Source organism: Perca flavescens, chromosome 20, assembly GCF_004354835.1.
Source record: "Perca flavescens isolate YP-PL-M2 chromosome 20, PFLA_1.0, whole genome shotgun sequence".
Classification (NCBI taxonomy): Eukaryota; Metazoa; Chordata; class Actinopteri; order Perciformes; family Percidae; genus Perca; species Perca flavescens.
Window position 1 is genome coordinate 24,528,557 of NC_041350.1, and position 16,704 is coordinate 24,545,260.

The 16,704-nt window shown below is 40.0% G+C and overlaps 2 protein-coding genes across 4 annotated transcripts; one reads left to right on the forward strand and one right to left on the reverse strand.

Moving 5' to 3' along the window:
* Positions 1-358: 358 nt before the first annotated feature.
* pygl (phosphorylase, glycogen, liver) lies at positions 359-11,621 on the forward strand. 2 transcript variants are annotated; one of them, XM_028565821.1, is made up of 21 exons: positions 359-659; positions 1,263-1,364; positions 1,531-1,609; positions 2,013-2,116; positions 2,708-2,839; positions 3,466-3,577; positions 3,852-3,934; positions 4,153-4,290; positions 4,808-4,900; positions 5,274-5,420; positions 5,539-5,702; positions 7,362-7,476; positions 7,747-7,848; positions 8,421-8,568; positions 9,099-9,157; positions 9,261-9,402; positions 9,601-9,808; positions 9,886-10,020; positions 10,230-10,296; positions 10,787-10,971; positions 11,094-11,621. In XM_028565821.1, the coding sequence occupies exons 1-21, from the start codon at positions 417-419 to the stop codon at positions 11,140-11,142; spliced, it is 2,607 nt and encodes an 868-aa protein (XP_028421622.1). In that variant the 5' UTR covers positions 359-416; the 3' UTR covers positions 11,143-11,621. The 2 variants fall into 2 exon arrangements, with proteins under 2 accessions (XP_028421622.1, XP_028421623.1); XM_028565822.1 differs by lacking the exon at positions 11,094-11,621 and having other exon boundaries at positions 10,787-11,009.
* LOC114546772 (monoacylglycerol lipase ABHD12) lies at positions 11,087-16,184 on the reverse strand. 2 transcript variants are annotated; one of them, XM_028565823.1, is made up of 12 exons: positions 15,854-16,184; positions 15,065-15,167; positions 14,721-14,840; positions 14,514-14,544; positions 14,382-14,427; positions 13,743-13,872; positions 13,596-13,633; positions 12,845-12,924; positions 12,339-12,421; positions 12,090-12,168; positions 11,848-11,981; positions 11,087-11,688 (listed from the first exon to the last, which is right to left on the reverse strand). In XM_028565823.1, exons 1-12 carry the CDS (start codon positions 15,954-15,956, stop codon positions 11,661-11,663), a joined length of 975 nt encoding a protein of 324 aa, XP_028421624.1. In that variant the 5' UTR covers positions 15,957-16,184; the 3' UTR covers positions 11,087-11,660. The 2 variants fall into 2 exon arrangements, with proteins under 2 accessions (XP_028421624.1, XP_028421626.1); XM_028565825.1 differs by lacking the exon at positions 15,854-16,184 and adding an exon at positions 15,457-15,623.
* Between the last annotated feature and the right edge of the window lie 520 nt (positions 16,185-16,704).

A 16,704-nucleotide genomic window follows, 5' to 3' on the forward strand; every position in this document is an offset into this window, starting at 1 on the left:
TTTATATATATATATATATATACTATACTTAAAAATTAGGTAATTCATTATATCATTCAACAGTATCATTTTTTATTATTGAGAATAACGGTTTCTTTTTGTTTTCATACAACTATCATTCATTTTGAATGAACGTAGAATAAAATATGACTTATAAGTTTAAATCAGAGATTTGTGTGCACCTAAACTGCACAAAACCTCCAGTCCTCGTTATGTGTAGTCTCTCTGTGCACCTTTTTCCTGCTCTGAGCTCTGCAGCTCAGCAGGGGGCCGGCCAAGGAAACACCCTCCCCCCTGCTTCTCACCAATGAAACGCAGCAAAAGGAGGAGACTGCTTCATGAAAAACTGCCACCATCTTACCTTTCAACTTCACTTCCAGCCAGGACAACTACAGGACAGAGCTGCCGGCCCAAGCATGGCGACCCCTCTCACCGACCAGGAAAAGCGCAAGCAGATCAGCATCAGGGGGATTGTGGGAGTGGAGAATGTTGCAGAGCTGAAGAAGGGCTTCAATCGTCACCTGCACTTCACTCTGGTGAAAGACAGAAACATTGCAACACCCAGGGATTATTACTTTGCCCTGGCTCACACTGTGAGAGATCACCTGGTGGGGAGATGGATCAGAACACAGCAGTTTTACTATGAAGCTGACCCAAAGGTAAAGATCAGAGGTTTCGGTGTCTCTTACTGGAAATATACATCCCACATATACTTCTGAGTATCATTCAACTGCAAAACGCAACAAAGTATCTCAAACTACAAATAACCGTCAACTAAAATATCCTGAAGCCTACAATGCAAATAATATCATATACACTTAAAATTATATGTTTCAGGCTGTCCAAAAACTGACCAAAAATGTATATATGTATTTCACATGTAGATGACATTTGAACTTCCTTTTGAAACATGTTCTATAAAATGTCTTCAGAAAATATTGCTCAGACTGCACTTTTTTTGACATTTTTATGGGAATTAGTCTTGAGCAATGTTTTTCTGTTCTATAAAACTTTCCACATTTTCAAGACATACAATATTTTTAGTTCACTGCGTCATGTTTACACTGCTACAGTAGGTAAATGTTTGCTTATATTTCGGTTTCATTCATTTGCTGCTCAGCTCTGCACGGCATTTTCTTAACCTTCAAGACACAAACTTGAAGGTGAAGTATATCACAATAATGTAGTTAATATTGGATTTAGAAAAGATTAAATCTGTGCAAAGAAACATGATTTTCTTTTCTTTTCTTTCACATGTTCAGAGGGTGTATTATCTGTCTCTGGAGTTCTATATGGGCAGGACGCTCCAAAACACCATGATCAACCTGGGGCTGCAGAACGCCTGCGATGAAGCCATCTACCAGGTCAGACAAAGTTTTTTTTTTTTTTTTTTTTTTTTTTTTTTTTATAGGAAATCAAGGTTACAACACCACACATGCACATAATGACTGTGCTCATTTTGAAAACACTTTGCTTTTTAATACATTTGGGTTTTTTAATAGTAGGCTTTTATGTTCCCCTGTGCTGTAGCTCGGCCTGGACATGGAGGAGCTGGAGGAGATGGAGGAAGATGCAGGTCTGGGGAACGGAGGCCTGGGCAGACTGGCAGGTAAAAAGACACAGAGAGAATGAGAGAACGGGTATATATTTCTATCCCCTCTCCTCTAAAATAATTAAAAGTTGCAGGAAACGTTGGGGAGGGAAAAAAAACGGGAAGAAATGTTTTTAAAGTTACACTAAATGAGTCCAACACCAGCCATGTTTGCATGCAAACACTTTATCTCTAGTACATCAATACTCCATTGTAATTTCTAGGCTATTTTGGCAGTTGTCCATCAAATACCTCTGCGTGCCTATTGAATGTTTGAAGCAACTTTCAGCCACAGAAATGTTGCAACAGAATGTGTAAATGAGCATTGCACCATGAACTGTCATTTTGTGTCTACATTCAGCACTACAGAGTTTTTATTTTGAGTTTATGTCTAATCATGAATAATGTTTTCTGCACACAGCATGTTTCTTGGATTCGATGGCCACCTTGGGTCTTGCAGCGTATGGTTATGGCATTCGATATGAATATGGAATCTTTAACCAGAAGATAAGAGATGGCTGGCAGGTAACTGCACATCAGCTGTTAATCAATTGTCTTTTACCTTCAAAATACAATCTTGTAAATTAAATTTGACCTAAAATGGCTGTTTGTATCTACAAACAGCCATTTTAGGTCAAATATAATTTACAAGACTGTATGTTTGTATCTACAAACAGCCATTTTATCATTTTAATCATAGATCCTTTATCTTTTGATTTGAAATTCAGGATTTTGTTGGAGTGGAGTGGGGCCAAGGTAGAAATGAATTGGGTCAGAATACACCACAAGCTAATCATTAACAGTAATTTACAGACACTGCAGTGGTGCAAGCTCCTGGCAGAAGCTGGTGTTTGTTTTTAGATGAAAAAAAATATTGTGTATCTTGTGATAAGGGATCCCCAAACTCAAGGCTTTTGCCCTTTTGAATTCTCCTGGTTATTTGCTGTTCAAACCCTCGGTGTAAACATTCCTTTTTCTTACCTCATAAAGAGGTCAGAGGTCAGTTTTTAGAGTCTTGCTCAACACCTCTTATTTCTCTCTGGACTGCTGCTATTTCCCAACATGTAAAATCATATAGAAGCTGTTTAACTCTTTGCTCTGTCTGATCTATTGTAGGTGGAGGAGGCAGATGATTGGCTGAGGCATGGAAACCCGTGGGAGAAAGCCCGTCCAGAGTACATGTTGCCCGTTCACTTCTATGGACGAGTAGAGGAGACGAGAGATGGCTCCAAATGGGTGGACACTCAGGTACTGAAGATGTGTATAGATTACAGCAGACGGGGATAGTTTGTTGACTAGTAGTTTAGTATCATGGATGGGATGACTGAACAGGCCTACTGGGTACATGCCCTGGGGCCCCTGGACCGGAGCCTCTGTGTGAAGTCACTAACAGTTATTGTTGGAAAGTCAATCAAATGACCACAAACCTTTACAAAGAGACGCAAAATGACCACAAAGAGCTGCAAAGCGTCTAAAAAGACACAAAATGACCACAAAGAGGAACGAAACGACTACAGAGATGCAAGACAACTAAAAAATGTGCAACACGACCACAAAGGGACACAAAACAACTAAAAGTGACTCAAAACAACCCAATTTCACATGTCTGTGTCCAGGGGACCATTGTCTCATACATACATGGCTTTGTTTGGAGTTACAAATGGTCACTATTTATTGATATTATTTCATGTGAGAATTTTTAAGTTTGTTTATTATTGCAAAGAACCACTAGGGCTTGTGAGTCACTCATTTTTTTATTTTTTTTGTACGTACTCCATTCAAAAGTCTCTAAACCTGCCCCTTGGTAAGATTTCAGATTTTCTTTCCCGCTTTGTCTTCCTGCTGACTCACTGTTTTCACTTTTATTCATGCAGGTGGTTTTGGCGATGCCCTACGACACCCCCATCCCCGGCTACATGAACAACACTGTAAATACCATGAGGCTGTGGTCCGCCCGCGCTCCCAACGACTTTAACCTGCGAGACTGTAAGTGCTAAAGGGCAGTTCTGACCATTTCTAATGTCAAACCCACTTTTGCAGAACAGTCTGTGCATTTCCTTTTTTAGTTTTCACCAGAAACGCTTTGCAAGAAAGAAGGAAACTGCTGCAACACTGGCACCTTGGGAAAAGATGTCGGTGTTGCAAAATAGCTCAAATGTTGTGGTTTCTTCTCCTGCAGAGTTTAATCTTTGACTTTAAATTACACTATAATATAAAACATGTAAATGTAACTTAAAAAAAACACTGCACCTGTCTGTAGTTAACGTTGGAGATTACATCCAGGCTGTTCTGGACAGAAATCTGGCAGAGAACATCTCCCGTGTTCTCTACCCCAATGACAATGTAAGTTGATTGTTTTATTGTCATTAAGCACATTCTGATTTGTCTACGCAACAATATGCAAAATAAGTGTTACTGCGATACTAATGCCTGAACATTTTGCATCACAAGATCATTTTCTCTAGTGGTCAACACGCTGATAATGTGTTCTGTCTGGGGAAATGTCTATTGTACTATAACCAAGGCCATGGCCATCTCTGTGGTCTTTATATATGTTGTAGTTCTTTGAAGGAAAAGAACTTCGTCTGAAGCAGGAGTACTTTGTTGTGGCGGCCACCCTCCAAGACATCATCCGCCGCTTCAAGACCACAAAGAAGGGCTCTCACGGCCGAACCTCCTTCGAGAGCTTCCCGGAAAAAGTAAGCTTCAAAATCAGCCATTTATTGATTGATGCAAAAGGCTCAAGAAGTGAGTGTCTAGAATGGAAATGGGGTATGTTACTTCACTTCTTTTCTTAACCTCAGTTATGGCTAGAGGCAATCAGGTGGTATTTGCGACATCTTTTCTTCACTAGAAAAGTTAAGAGGAGATGAGCATTACCATAAAACGTATTGTGATATTTGCACTGCTTTGTCAAATGTGTTATTGGCCTGGAAAGAAAATGTGTTACAATAAAAGCATCCATTGTTTCACAGCACCAAGTGAAAATATATCTGCAAAGTGAGAAACCCTGCAGATATAATTGTGATTTTGTGCTAAGGTGTGGCAATTTGTGTCTTTAATTCAAAGGTAATTTAAGATATGAGACCCCAGCAGCCCAGGGTTTTTCATTTCAGCGTTTCACAGCTGCGCTTCTTTAATCTCCTGTTATTCTACAACAGTTCGAGGAGGTCAAATCAATAAGAAGGTGTCAGTACAGAATGTCGTGTTTTCCAGGTCGCCATCCAGTTGAATGACACTCATCCGGCCATGGCCATCCCCGAGCTGATGAGAATCTTTGTGGACATTGAGAAACTCGACTGGGACACGGTGAGTAAGAGTCAGATTTGGTAGAATTCAATTCAACCATTTTTTGCTTACTGAGAGTGACTCGAGTGCAACAGGATTAAAAGGGGAAATCATAGCAAGTAACACAAAGGAGGTTAAAACCACAGAAGATGACAAATGAAACGACACTCCTGTGTTGCGTAACGTTCATGTGCAACAGGGAAAGTCAGGCAGGTTAAGAAACAAAAAAACAGGCAGGCAGAGTTAGTTTTTTGTTGCAACATTTGAGATGCAAATTACAGATATGGAGGAAAAGAAAGCAGGAGAGTTTCTTGGATTAGATTGCAAGTGGTTGCAAAGCTCAAGTGTGATGTTTAATCAGAGAAAAATAAAAATCTCCCTCCCTCCTCTGCAGGCCTGGGAGCTCACTAGGCGCACTTTTGCCTACACCAACCACACAGTCCTCCCCGAGGCTCTGGAGCGCTGGCCTGTGGCGCTGCTGGAGAAGCTGCTGCCCAGACATCTGCAGATTATCTACCGCATCAACCAGGTCCACCTCGATGTACGTACTGGGGCTCAGACACTGTCAGAAACCGAGAGATTGTGTTTTATTGACTGAACACACGCGCTGTGACACATGAATGTGATATCCTAAAGGTGTGTCTGTTCTGTCACTGCAGATGATTGCATCGCTCTATCCAAAAGACATGGACAAACTGAGGAAAATGTCTCTGATCGAAGAAGATGGATGCAAGAGGGTGAACATGGCGCACCTGTGCATCGTGGGATCTCACGCCGTCAACGGAGTTGCTGAGATACACTCCAACATCATCAAGACTGACGTGTAAGCCATTTCTCTCACACACACACACACACACACACACACACACACACACACACACACACACACACACACACACACACACACACACACACACACACACACACACACACACACAGCTTCAAAACACAAGTCTAGGGCTGCGTATTGTTAAAAAAAAAGTAAAGATAACGATACAGATACTTTGAATTTAATACCGGTTCCTAAACGATACGTTTTTCGATACAATTTCTTTAAAATCCATTTTAAAAAAAAAAAAAAAAAGTTACAACACTACAAATTATGGTTATAAAAAAAATAAAAAAACTCTCCTTTACACTTATGTGAGGCTCACTGTAGCCTCAAAAAATACAACACACGTGAGCCCCGTCTCTGTGCGTAATGTAGTAGTTTTTACTGCATGACTTAAGATGTGTAATGTTAGACAGCTAATCACCACCGTAAGATAATGGTAGAAGCATGCTGCATGCTTAATGGCTCACTGATGAGATTTACTCCTTAAGTATTGAAATGTATTGAATGACGAGGCATTTCTCGATACTCGATACTAAGGGAGCGTACCTTAGTTTGGTACCAAGCCCTAAAACAAATCTGTGAACAAAATAATGGAAACACTGTAGACTACTAAGACCAATTAGCTATATCTCTATTGGTCATATAAAAGTGACAAACATTTGTATAAACCATGACAACAAATGAAAAAGAAACCGTGGCAAACTGCATCACCAGAAAAGAATTAAGGTAGCTTAGATAGGCAGACCACTGAAACAATAGCCTAGTTGCTAAATACCACATCAGTATGGCTTCATAGATAACCTCCTCTGTTACACAATCCCACACAATAACTGTATGGTGGGGCTTGAAAAGCCGGGCTGCTGTTAAGAAAACTAAGACGCAAAGACAGATCAAACAGCTGAAAACCTCCTGAACAGTGAGAAATTAATATGATGTGATGAGTCAACCATCTTTGGTATTATGATAATGGCACATTCCTGTCATGACCCTGGGTTTTGTTTAGTTTCCGGTTTTAATTTTGTAGTGTCTTTTCTCCTGAGCCATGTCCTGTGTGACTTCCTGTGTGTTGTCCCGCCTTTGTGATTGTCTGCCCCGCCCTGATGTGTTCCACCTGTTCATCAGCCCTCATGTCACCTGTCCCTCGTTACCACCCTCGTCGTGTGCTCCCTTTTGTCAAGTGTCAGCTCGTCGTCTCTCCCAGCGTAGTTCCCCTGTCATGGTTTCCTTTTCTAGTTTTCTCAATGTGTTGGATTTTTGGATTGGATTTCCTGTTGCCTCATTACCTGCTTGCCTCAGGACTCCTTCTGTTGAAGCGTTTTTTTCCAAAATAAATGTACAAAATGTTCCTGCTCCCTTCTCGTCTGCCCAAATCTGCGCCACCCTGACTATACCAGTGTTTTTAAATGTTTTAGTGTGTTTACTGTGAACACAGTTTACGTCCCAGTTCTGCAGTGTGTTACAAAGGTCAGCTAAAATCTAAACTGTGCATGATTTTTATGGTTAAGGAGACAAAACAAACGTGCTGGTATGCTTCCTTTTACTACCTGATACAAATAACTGTATAGGCACTATTTATGTGTTTTCCATTATTTTGTCTATGATGAATAACCAACATGAAGTTTACCATTTTTCTTCCGTATTCCACAGATTCCGTAATTTCAGTGAACTAGAACCGGAGAAGTTTCAGAACAAAACCAACGGCATCACACCCAGACGCTGGCTGCTGCTCTGCAACCCCGGGCTGGCTGAGCTCATAGCTGAGGTCTGTTTGAGCTGCCTGAGCAATAAACAACTAAATGATTGAGTGCCAAGAGATGTTGTAGCGGTGAAAATCCTTTGGTCCTCAATCCTATATTCCCCAGCTGTCGTGTGATCGAATCTTGGCATAGCTTTCCCTCCTTGAGTCTTTTCCAGTCAGCTTTCCAAATATATATGAGGTGGAGTGTGGTAAACACTGTCAAGTTTGTTTTTGCACACATTTTATTGTGACCTTTTTTTTTTTTTTTTTTTTTTTTTTAAACGTGTCTTTCAGGTCATCGGGGAGGATTATGTGAAGGACCTCAGTCAGCTAAAGAAGCTGAATGACTTTGTGGACAATGCTGCCCTCATCCGTGATATCTCTAAAGTGAAACAGGTAACTATTGTAGGTACATTTACTCAAGTGCTGCACTGAAGTACAATTTTGAGGTACTTGCACATTACTGAGCTTCAATTTGAAGCCGCTGCATACTTCTATTCCACTGCGTATCAATTATTCTAGAAGCTTTGTCTGACGTGAAAGTAGTTTAATTATATTGATAAATTGCTAAAATAAGTCTTCCATAGCATATCCTGTTTTTCTGTTACACTAATGAATGCTTGATGTTGCCATACAGTACATGAAGAAGAAGAATAAATAATAGAGCTTTTCTAGGTACTCAAAGTCGCTTAGTCGCATAGTGGAGGCTTTGTTCTAAATGTCCTGTTAAGTCATGAATCCATGCATTTCAACATGAATAGTTAGTGCATATTTCTGTGTTCAGTAGAAACCATCTCGTAGTTGTTTATAATTTCTGCACATTATAACCGGCACAGACAGAATAATCGATGTATTTGTGCTGTGCAGCTTTAAAGTCAGTATGTGTCAGAACAGGCCTGTGATTCAGCAGCTTCCCCTCACTGAGTAATTCCTTTGTTGCTAAGTAATGTTTCTGATTTTTCTCACAGGACAACAAGATGAAATTCGCCCAGTACCTAGAGAAAGAGTACAGGGTGAAAATCAACCCATCCTCCATGTTTGACGTCCACGTGAAGAGAATCCACGAGTACAAGCGGCAGCTCCTCAACTGCCTGCACATCATCGCCATTTACAACCGTATGTGAAATGTCTTAAGTGTTACTAAAATTGCCGGAGGGCTTTGTAAGCGCTACATAACATGACGCAATCTGACATGTCCTCATGTCTAATTGAAAAGTCAGGGGATCACCAGTCATTAGGATACATCCACTGGGGACCATGAACGTCTGAACAAATTTTCCTGGCAATCCATCCTATTGTTTTAAAGCTATTTCAGTCTGGACCAAAGTGGTAGACCAACTGACTGACCAAAGCCACACTGCTAGCATGGCCTAAAACGACAACAACACACACAAAATTTTGAAATAAAAAATAATTAAATCCAAGTGGACAAAATTCCAATTATAGGCAACACTTAATTAAGTTTTAGATTTAAACATGGCCAGAGTTGGAGAGTTAGATCCTAACCCCTGCAGTGTTTTGCAGAGAAGTTATAAGATGTTAAAAATGGCTCCCTGACTTATTTGTAGTCAGTGCAGAGACCTGAGAAATAATACTGCAATGAGACTATATTTCTATTGATTCACCTCTGTTTTTGTTTTCCAAAGGCATCAGAATGAACCCCAGTGCACCTTTTGTACCACGAACAGTGATCATCGGGGGAAAGGTACCAGCTCAGCCACGGCACGCACAAAATTCCAATAAACAGGCCAAGGCTGGTGTGATCTTTCAGTTTTTACAGGTAGTCTGTCTCCTGTCGCCCTCTGCAGGCTGCTCCAGGCTATCACATGGCGAAGATGATCATCAGGCTGATCACGTCAGTGGCTGATGTGGTCAATAATGACCCTGTGGTGGGGAACAAGCTGAAAGTCATCTTTCTGGAGAACTACAGGGTCTCTCTAGCAGAGAAAGGTACCGTTCAGATAACACTTCTTAAACACTTGCACATGTTGCTGAGTGTCCATAACTCAAAAACACACAGTTGCGTGGGCATAATTCTCATTTGAAGGGTTTCATATAAAAAAAACAAATTATGCAATTGGGGAGAACAACTTCCTCAAATGAAATGGATGGTTCACCAAAAAATGAAAACAACCTGCTCTTCCTCAGTAATACCTGCCACAGATCTGTCCGAGCAGATCTCCACTGCCGGCACTGAAGCTTCAGGAACAGGGAACATGAAGTTCATGCTGAACGGAGCTCTGACCATCGGCACCATGGACGGAGCCAACGTGGAGATGGCGGAGGAGGCTGGAGAGGAGAACATGTTCATCTTCGGCATGAGGGTGGAGGAAGTGGCTGAAATGGACAAAAAGGGGTAAAGGAGTGTATTTTATTGCTTATGTAACTCTTTTTTTATATTGTTTCTATATTAACATTTGTCTTTTTTTTTAGATATGATGCCATGTCGTACTACAAGAGGATCCCAGAGCTGAAATATGTGATGGACCAGATCACGAGTGGATTCTTCAGCCCTACAAATCCACACCTTTTCAAAGACCTCACCGACATGCTCTTCAAACATGACCGGTGAGCGCCACACACACATTGGTTACTGTCCATTCCAAAATGCTGTAGCCCAGCTGAGCTTACAAGAAGTTAATTAATTGATGCTGTCATGTCAACAATAATCTTAGTTTTTCTTCTAATGATGGATGTCGAACTTCCGAACATTTCTTTTCTTTTTTGAGTTCAAGTGGTCAGATGTACAGTATGTAATACCTGTTGTCTCTCTTCAGTTTCAAAGTGTTTGCAGACTTTGAAGACTACATGAAATGCCAAGAGAAAGCTAGCCAGCTCTATCAGGTAACATTTTCCCTTTGACAGACCTCTGGCCTGTGTACAACAAAGTGAGATTAGAGGGTTAGACTTTTAGATCTTTGGGCTTAACTTTTTTTTTCAAGTCTCTCTTTTAACTGGGGTAGATCAGTTGTTCCAAACTTTTTCATGTCAAGGAATCCTAAACTGACACAAATTAGACCAGGAACCCCCATTTGATAGGATTTTTGCTTTAATCGGTTATATTACAGATAGTGTATGAAACCCATGTGCAAAAATAATTATTCCCCTTTTTGCTGCGGACCCCCTGAACCTCCCTCAAGGACCCTTAAGGGTCCCTGGACCCCACTGAGGTAGATCACCATTGTAAAGAATTAGACAACTTTTAAAATGAACTAGACGACTTTAAAATGGTCAAGCAGGAAGGAAAAAAGTGATTACAAAAAGAAAATAAATCTACAGAAGCAGAAAAACAATACATATAAATGTTTGTTTGATTTGTATTTTTCCCTAAAAGAATCCAAAGGAGTGGACGAAGATGGTGATCAAGAACATCGCTGCCACAGGGAAGTTCTCCAGCGACAGAACCATCACAGAGTACGCCACCGAGGTGTGGGGCGTCAAGCCGACTGACCTGAAGATCCCGCCTCCGAACGAACCGAGAGAGGCCATCGAAGAAACGGCCAGAGCTCTGAAGAAAATGTAAGGCTTTTTCACAACCGAGGGCTGCCTTATGTTTACATCATCAGTAACCATTCCTTTCCTTCGTGCTTTTAAACCGTCAAGTCACACATCACTGAACTTTTTTTTTTTTTTTCTTCAAGAACTGTGGGCGTTTCAGAAATCACACCTGCAAACGTTTTCATTTCCTGAACACTTTATTGTCAACGCACCAGGGTCAAAGCACTTGCATTAAAAGAAATGTCTGTTACAGTCCATACAGTAAATCATGCGTTTAGCGTGGAAAGCGAGGTGGAATAATTTCTTCATATTTGACAATCCCTGGAGTTCAGGATCGATGGGTTTCTGCATCTCAGGAAGTCAGTAGGATGTCAGTAACTGAGCAGCTGATTAAACTGAATGTTTCCTTACAGTCCTGCGACTTTATATTGTCTGTACTGAGTCATAAAGCCTGTCTGTACTGCAGGCAGTTTAAAACAATGATTTATTTGCGTCTGTATCAGTATCACTTGGTTAAGGAAAGATGCAAGCCTACTTCATTTGTGATCTACAGTATTTTGTCCCAGTGTTTGAATAAAGTTATTGTATAATATGTTTAATCAGCGCGCGCACACACACACACATGCACACACACATTTTGTGCCAAAAATAAATATGTATGTTGGAATCTATTGAGCTTTATTTACTTCTCTGGAGGAGGGAGAGCCGATCTACTGTCTCAGGTTTTGTAAAAATTTCCTGCAACCAAAACAGATGAAATATTACATTTATTTATCTCCTGATGGAATATTTAACAAGCAACAGTGTAATTCAAGTTTTTTACACTTATACTTTCTTGTGGTTTGCACCTTAGCATAACATGCATTGTAAATTTATATCAGTTTTGACAAAACTTACCCAATCACATTTGACAGATTGGGATCTAAGTAGATACTGTTGTGGGAGAATCCAAGATTTGCACTGTAGGAGATCATTTCAACCGGAACATCTGTGTTATATTCTTTCTTAGTCTGGAGTGATATCTGGTACAGCTGGAGACCAAATCAAATGCAAAGTAATTCAACAAGGAAGCGGCAATATCTACATGAAAATTATCCAAACCGTGAAAGGAACGAAGCATACATAAAGACCTACTGTACCTTCAGACCCATGTTATAAGGTACAATATCGTCATCCTTCGAATGCAGGACAAGAAGTGGGCTGGTCAAGGTCTTTAAACTGTAGAGATGTCGGGGTAAAATATACATTCAGTCAGAGATAAATTAGCTGAATATAAAATGTATTTAGTGCCATTTTATCATATTATTTTGCACACTGTTATCTGCATTTATTAAAAGATGGCGACGGTTGGAAACCCAGCAAAATTAACCAAGAAGAACTGCACTTACTTTTTATCGTTAGCAAACACAATGTTGTTCTTTTCCAATATGCTCCAGAGCAAGCTCTCAAATCCTGGAAGGAACATGTACATCTGGAAGAACACAGAGCACAAAGTGGGTAGAAATATTTTTACAATTTCCTGTATACTGCAATAAGATACAAATACTTGCAGAATAGAAATGGTTATTTGGTTTAACATCAGTCAACTGTGTGAATGTTTCCTAGTAGGGTTTTAGAAAATAAACTGAAAATTATTCATTTCAAATAAATGAGTATGAATATAGAAAGTGTTAAGTGAGCTGTGTCACCTGTGTGATTTCAACATGGTAAACATGTCTTGATATTTGTATCTGAATAGAAATATTCTCATTTGAGGCATTATTACTTTATTTATTTAAACTAATTTTGGATCTTAGATGAACCACTTGAGTCATATGAACATGAGTTCTTGAGTTCATGAGGGATTGGTAAACTCCCTGAGGGGCTGCAGACAGGCAAAAATGTAACAAGTCACCTTAGTGACCGGATGGTTGGCTACAACTTCTCCAATTGTTGTGAATGGAGCTTCAAGGATTAAAGCATCAACAACAGACCCTGGTATTAAAGACAGTAACAAAAAGGATTAAAAACACATTATGAAATAAACATATAAATGAAATATGAATGGGGCGAGTATTCCATTTAACTTTAATGGCTCGTTATGTCAAAAAACACACACACACACACACACACATTGCAAATCTGTGGAAATTGTTTCCGCTTCGGGAGGAAGATGTATGTTAAAATCCTGAAGTTTATTTTTTTATTTGCTTAAAATCTGCAGGAAATTTCTGTTGATTCAGTGTTGATTCAGTGTGGCATGAGAGGTGATATATATATATATATATATATATATATGATTATAATCAATAATATACATGAGAGAGACACTTCATATATATATATATATATATATATATATATATATATATATGAAGTGTCTCCAGTTTGTGATTCCATCTCCGAGCTGATTTTATATTTAATCCTTGAGATTTTCAGGGTCAGAGACGTACACGAACACACACACACACACACACACACACACACACGTGTTAAGAATGATTAGACGTCTGCAACCTAACAGAAGAGTGAGATATATGACGATCAAACTCCACAAGCCCACACAGTCCTCCTGAGAAGAGGTCTACTCAGCCAAAAAATTATTTAAATGTAAACCTGCGTGGGTTTAATGCGGCAATGCAGGGCCTTTACAGACTTTAACCTACCTTGCTCTTGTACTTTCACTGCAGTATTCGTTGCCACACTAAAAGAAAACCAAAAAAAAAAAAAGTAGGTAGGTGATACACATTTTTATCTTTTCAGCTGTCTCAGTTAGCGTAATGGATGGGGGACGTTACTGGAGAGAAACTGACCCAGTGCCGAGCGAGTGTCCCCACAGACAGACTGGACCTCCTCTGCTTTGTTTCTTTACCCAGTGGTACAGGTAGAGGGTGTCGCTGGTCATTCCAGCTTCACTTGGCTCCCCAGTGGAGTCTCCAAAACCTAATTAGAAGACACATGATCCTTCCAAATCACTATTATATCCAGATAAAACTGTATACTGACTGGCAGAACAATGACATGATATATACTCACGCTGTGCATGAAAAAATACTGTATTGAATTTGTTTTGCAAAAAAGAAGAAAAGTAGAGTATGTTAACCTTAATCTAATTTTAGTTTGGTGTAATTTAGTCTCTTTTAGACCTCTTTTGAACTGTTATAAAACTCCAATAACAGAAATCCAAACACATTCATTTGAGATTTGGGAGGGATAATACGTCTAAAGCACTGCCATTACCAACCACAGATATAGTAATAATATGTAACCGATTGTATATAACCATGTTTTTACAGCTGAGGTCTCTGAGACCCAAAACAAAAGTAATATGTTGTTTTCTGTGGCAAACTTTTGAAATAATGTCAATCATGTTTACCCCAAAAAGAACATACTGAACAGGGTTTTTTTTAGCAGAAACATGGTCACTTAAAGAAAAACAGTAAGCATCTTACCTCTGTAGTCTAAAGATAAGACATGGTACCCTGCAGCACTTAAAATCTGCAACACACAAACATCCACATTGTATCTAAAGCTGAGAGTAAAAAATGATCAAAACGGAAAATGCTTTAAAACAGAAACCGTACCTTCACCAGTTCCACTCTGTGATTCATGGCCCTGCAGAAATGACATGAAAGCAATGAATACAACCAAGCAAGTGGCTTTCAGACTCCTTTTCTCCCCCATTGCATTGTGTTCATTGTGCCTGTGTGCCCAGGAGCCTGAGCATTGATGCCCACTAGACTCCAATTAGGATCAATTCAAGAGTCCCTATCCTACCACTCTCATCCCACCTGGTTGCGCCGTTGCCATGGAGATAGATAAAAACAGGACGGCCGTCTCCCAGAGTTTCCCTGTACCACTCGGGGCCTTTCCCTGGGGCGTCCTCCCATTGGCTGGCAGGGAGTGTATGCCTATGGGACATGAAGGTGGAGAGCGAGAGGGGAGAGAGACAAACAAATACGTTTGTGTTTCGAGACATACAGTCAGGGTTTTTTGAGTGGTCTCGTGCAAATAAATGAGATTGTGGTCCCATTCACTCAAGAGGAGCCACCTGTCCCGAATATGCACATGCTCGTGGTATTTTCAAGTACTGATGCCCTTCAATGGACAAAAGAGGAACCAGCAAATGACCTACCAGACACCCACTGAGACACCGTCCTCTGTGTTGAGGTAGAAGTTGCATGTGTGGTTCAGCACATCTTCAGGTCTGCCGAGATCCAGAAAATATGGAAACCTCACTGCAGCAGGCACGAGCACACAAGGTTAGTGGGATTTTGTTATTGAAGTAGTATTTTATCATATCCCGTCATATTGTATCACATCATATTACAGTGTATAATCTTAATGTATCATATTGCATTGTATTGCATTGTATCACATCAGATTGTATAGTACTGAATAATGTATGTCTTATAGTATTGCATCGTATCCTGTGATTGCATTGTGTTAAATGTCATAAAAAAAATCTCAGGACACAGCTTATTTTGCTATAGGACTACTTGACATATACACATATTTGCAGCTCACTAGCTAGCCGTTCGCGATGGTTTGCGGTTATTTCCATGGTAACAGCGTCGACCTCCACCATCGCTGTTACGCTTAGGATTGTGGGTAGTGTGGCTTCTACGGCAGCAGCATCGTTTCACAGCTCATAGATCACATCGCATGATAGCTCCTCTACCTTGAATGGTTAAGACATGGCTAATAATCGGATTCAGAAAATGAATGGGATTTTCACTTCCGGATCAAAACTGTTGAGCCCCAATTAGAATAATAATATCATTTTCACAAAATAACCACATCGCTGAACACACTGTGTCGACCCGCTTGGTTACATAAGCATCATGTTGCTCGAGCAAACAAGCTGTTTTCTTATGACATTTAAAACATGTAACGTCAGTGACTGGAAACGCACGTTACTTACAAAAGTGAGCAAATATGATATGGCCCAGTATCCAGGGGAACAGGTAGAGAATGACAGGCACCGAGGCGTACACAGTGATCAGAAATAACACCGCTCTCTTCATCCCTGCCTCAGGTTAAACTTCCTTCCCGCAGCAACAAAATCGGTGTGTTCCCTTTTTCTCGTTTCACTGGTGACCCGAGGGAGAGATCCAGCAGAGCTCTCCTCCTGCCAACATGCGTGTTGGGAAATGCAGAATGAAAAGAGGTCAAGGTTCAGTTGAAACTGCGCGTATCTTCTGACACACAGTGGTTCAAACACTCCTACAACAAAACGGAGCACACCCAGCTGACATGACACCACTGCAAGGCATTGTGGGTATTGGAGTTCTTTAACGTTGTAGAAGTAGTGGCACCACCTTTATGTTTACAGTCTATGGACAGTGATCACCACATATAAATATATACTCCTTATATACTTTTAGTACCAAAAACTGCTCATAATCCAGAAGGGCCTTACATTGTGTTTTATAAATTATATTATTGGATTAAAAATATTGGTGTATTCATATATAAACAATATTTTAATCATGTTGCAGCTGGTGGATGTGGAGTTCATTTTTGTACTTTATATACTAATCTTATAAAGTAATCTATCTATGATAATGCATATTTTATTTGACGATCAAATGTTTCGTGTGCAATATCTGTATCTGCCGCTGTCAAATAAATGTAGTGTAGTACAAAGAACAATGTTTTCTTCTGAAATGTAGTGGAGTAGAAGTATAAAGGAGCAGAAAATGGAACTACTCAAGTAGACTTTCTTAAAATCGTTAAAGTGCAGTACTAAATACAGTATGCTTGTATTGTATA

What these genes read in the sequence shown, in the direction of transcription:
- pygl (XM_028565821.1), top strand. Translation starts at nt 417, where the DNA reads ATGGCGACCCCTCTCACCGACCAGGAAAAGCGCAAGCAGATCAGCATC. An exon ending in AGGCCTGGGCAGACTGGCAG is followed by an intron (nt 1,610 to 2,012) that starts GTAAAAAGACAC and finishes TTCTGCACACAG; the next exon opens with CATGTTTCTTGGATTCGATG. An exon ending in CATCATCGCCATTTACAACC is followed by an intron (nt 8,569 to 9,098) that starts GTATGTGAAATG and finishes TGTTTTCCAAAG; the next exon opens with GCATCAGAATGAACCCCAGT.
- LOC114546772 (XM_028565823.1), bottom strand. Translation starts at nt 15,956, where the DNA reads ATGAAGAGAGCGGTGTTATTTCTGATCACTGTGTACGCCTCGGTGCCT. An exon ending in CATGGCAACGGCGCAACCAG is followed by an intron (nt 14,545 to 14,720) that starts GTGGGATGAGAG and finishes TCATTTCTGCAG; the next exon opens with GGCCATGAATCACAGAGTGG. An exon ending in GGACACTCGCTCGGCACTGG is followed by an intron (nt 13,634 to 13,742) that starts GTCAGTTTCTCT and finishes GTTTTCTTTTAG; the next exon opens with TGTGGCAACGAATACTGCAG.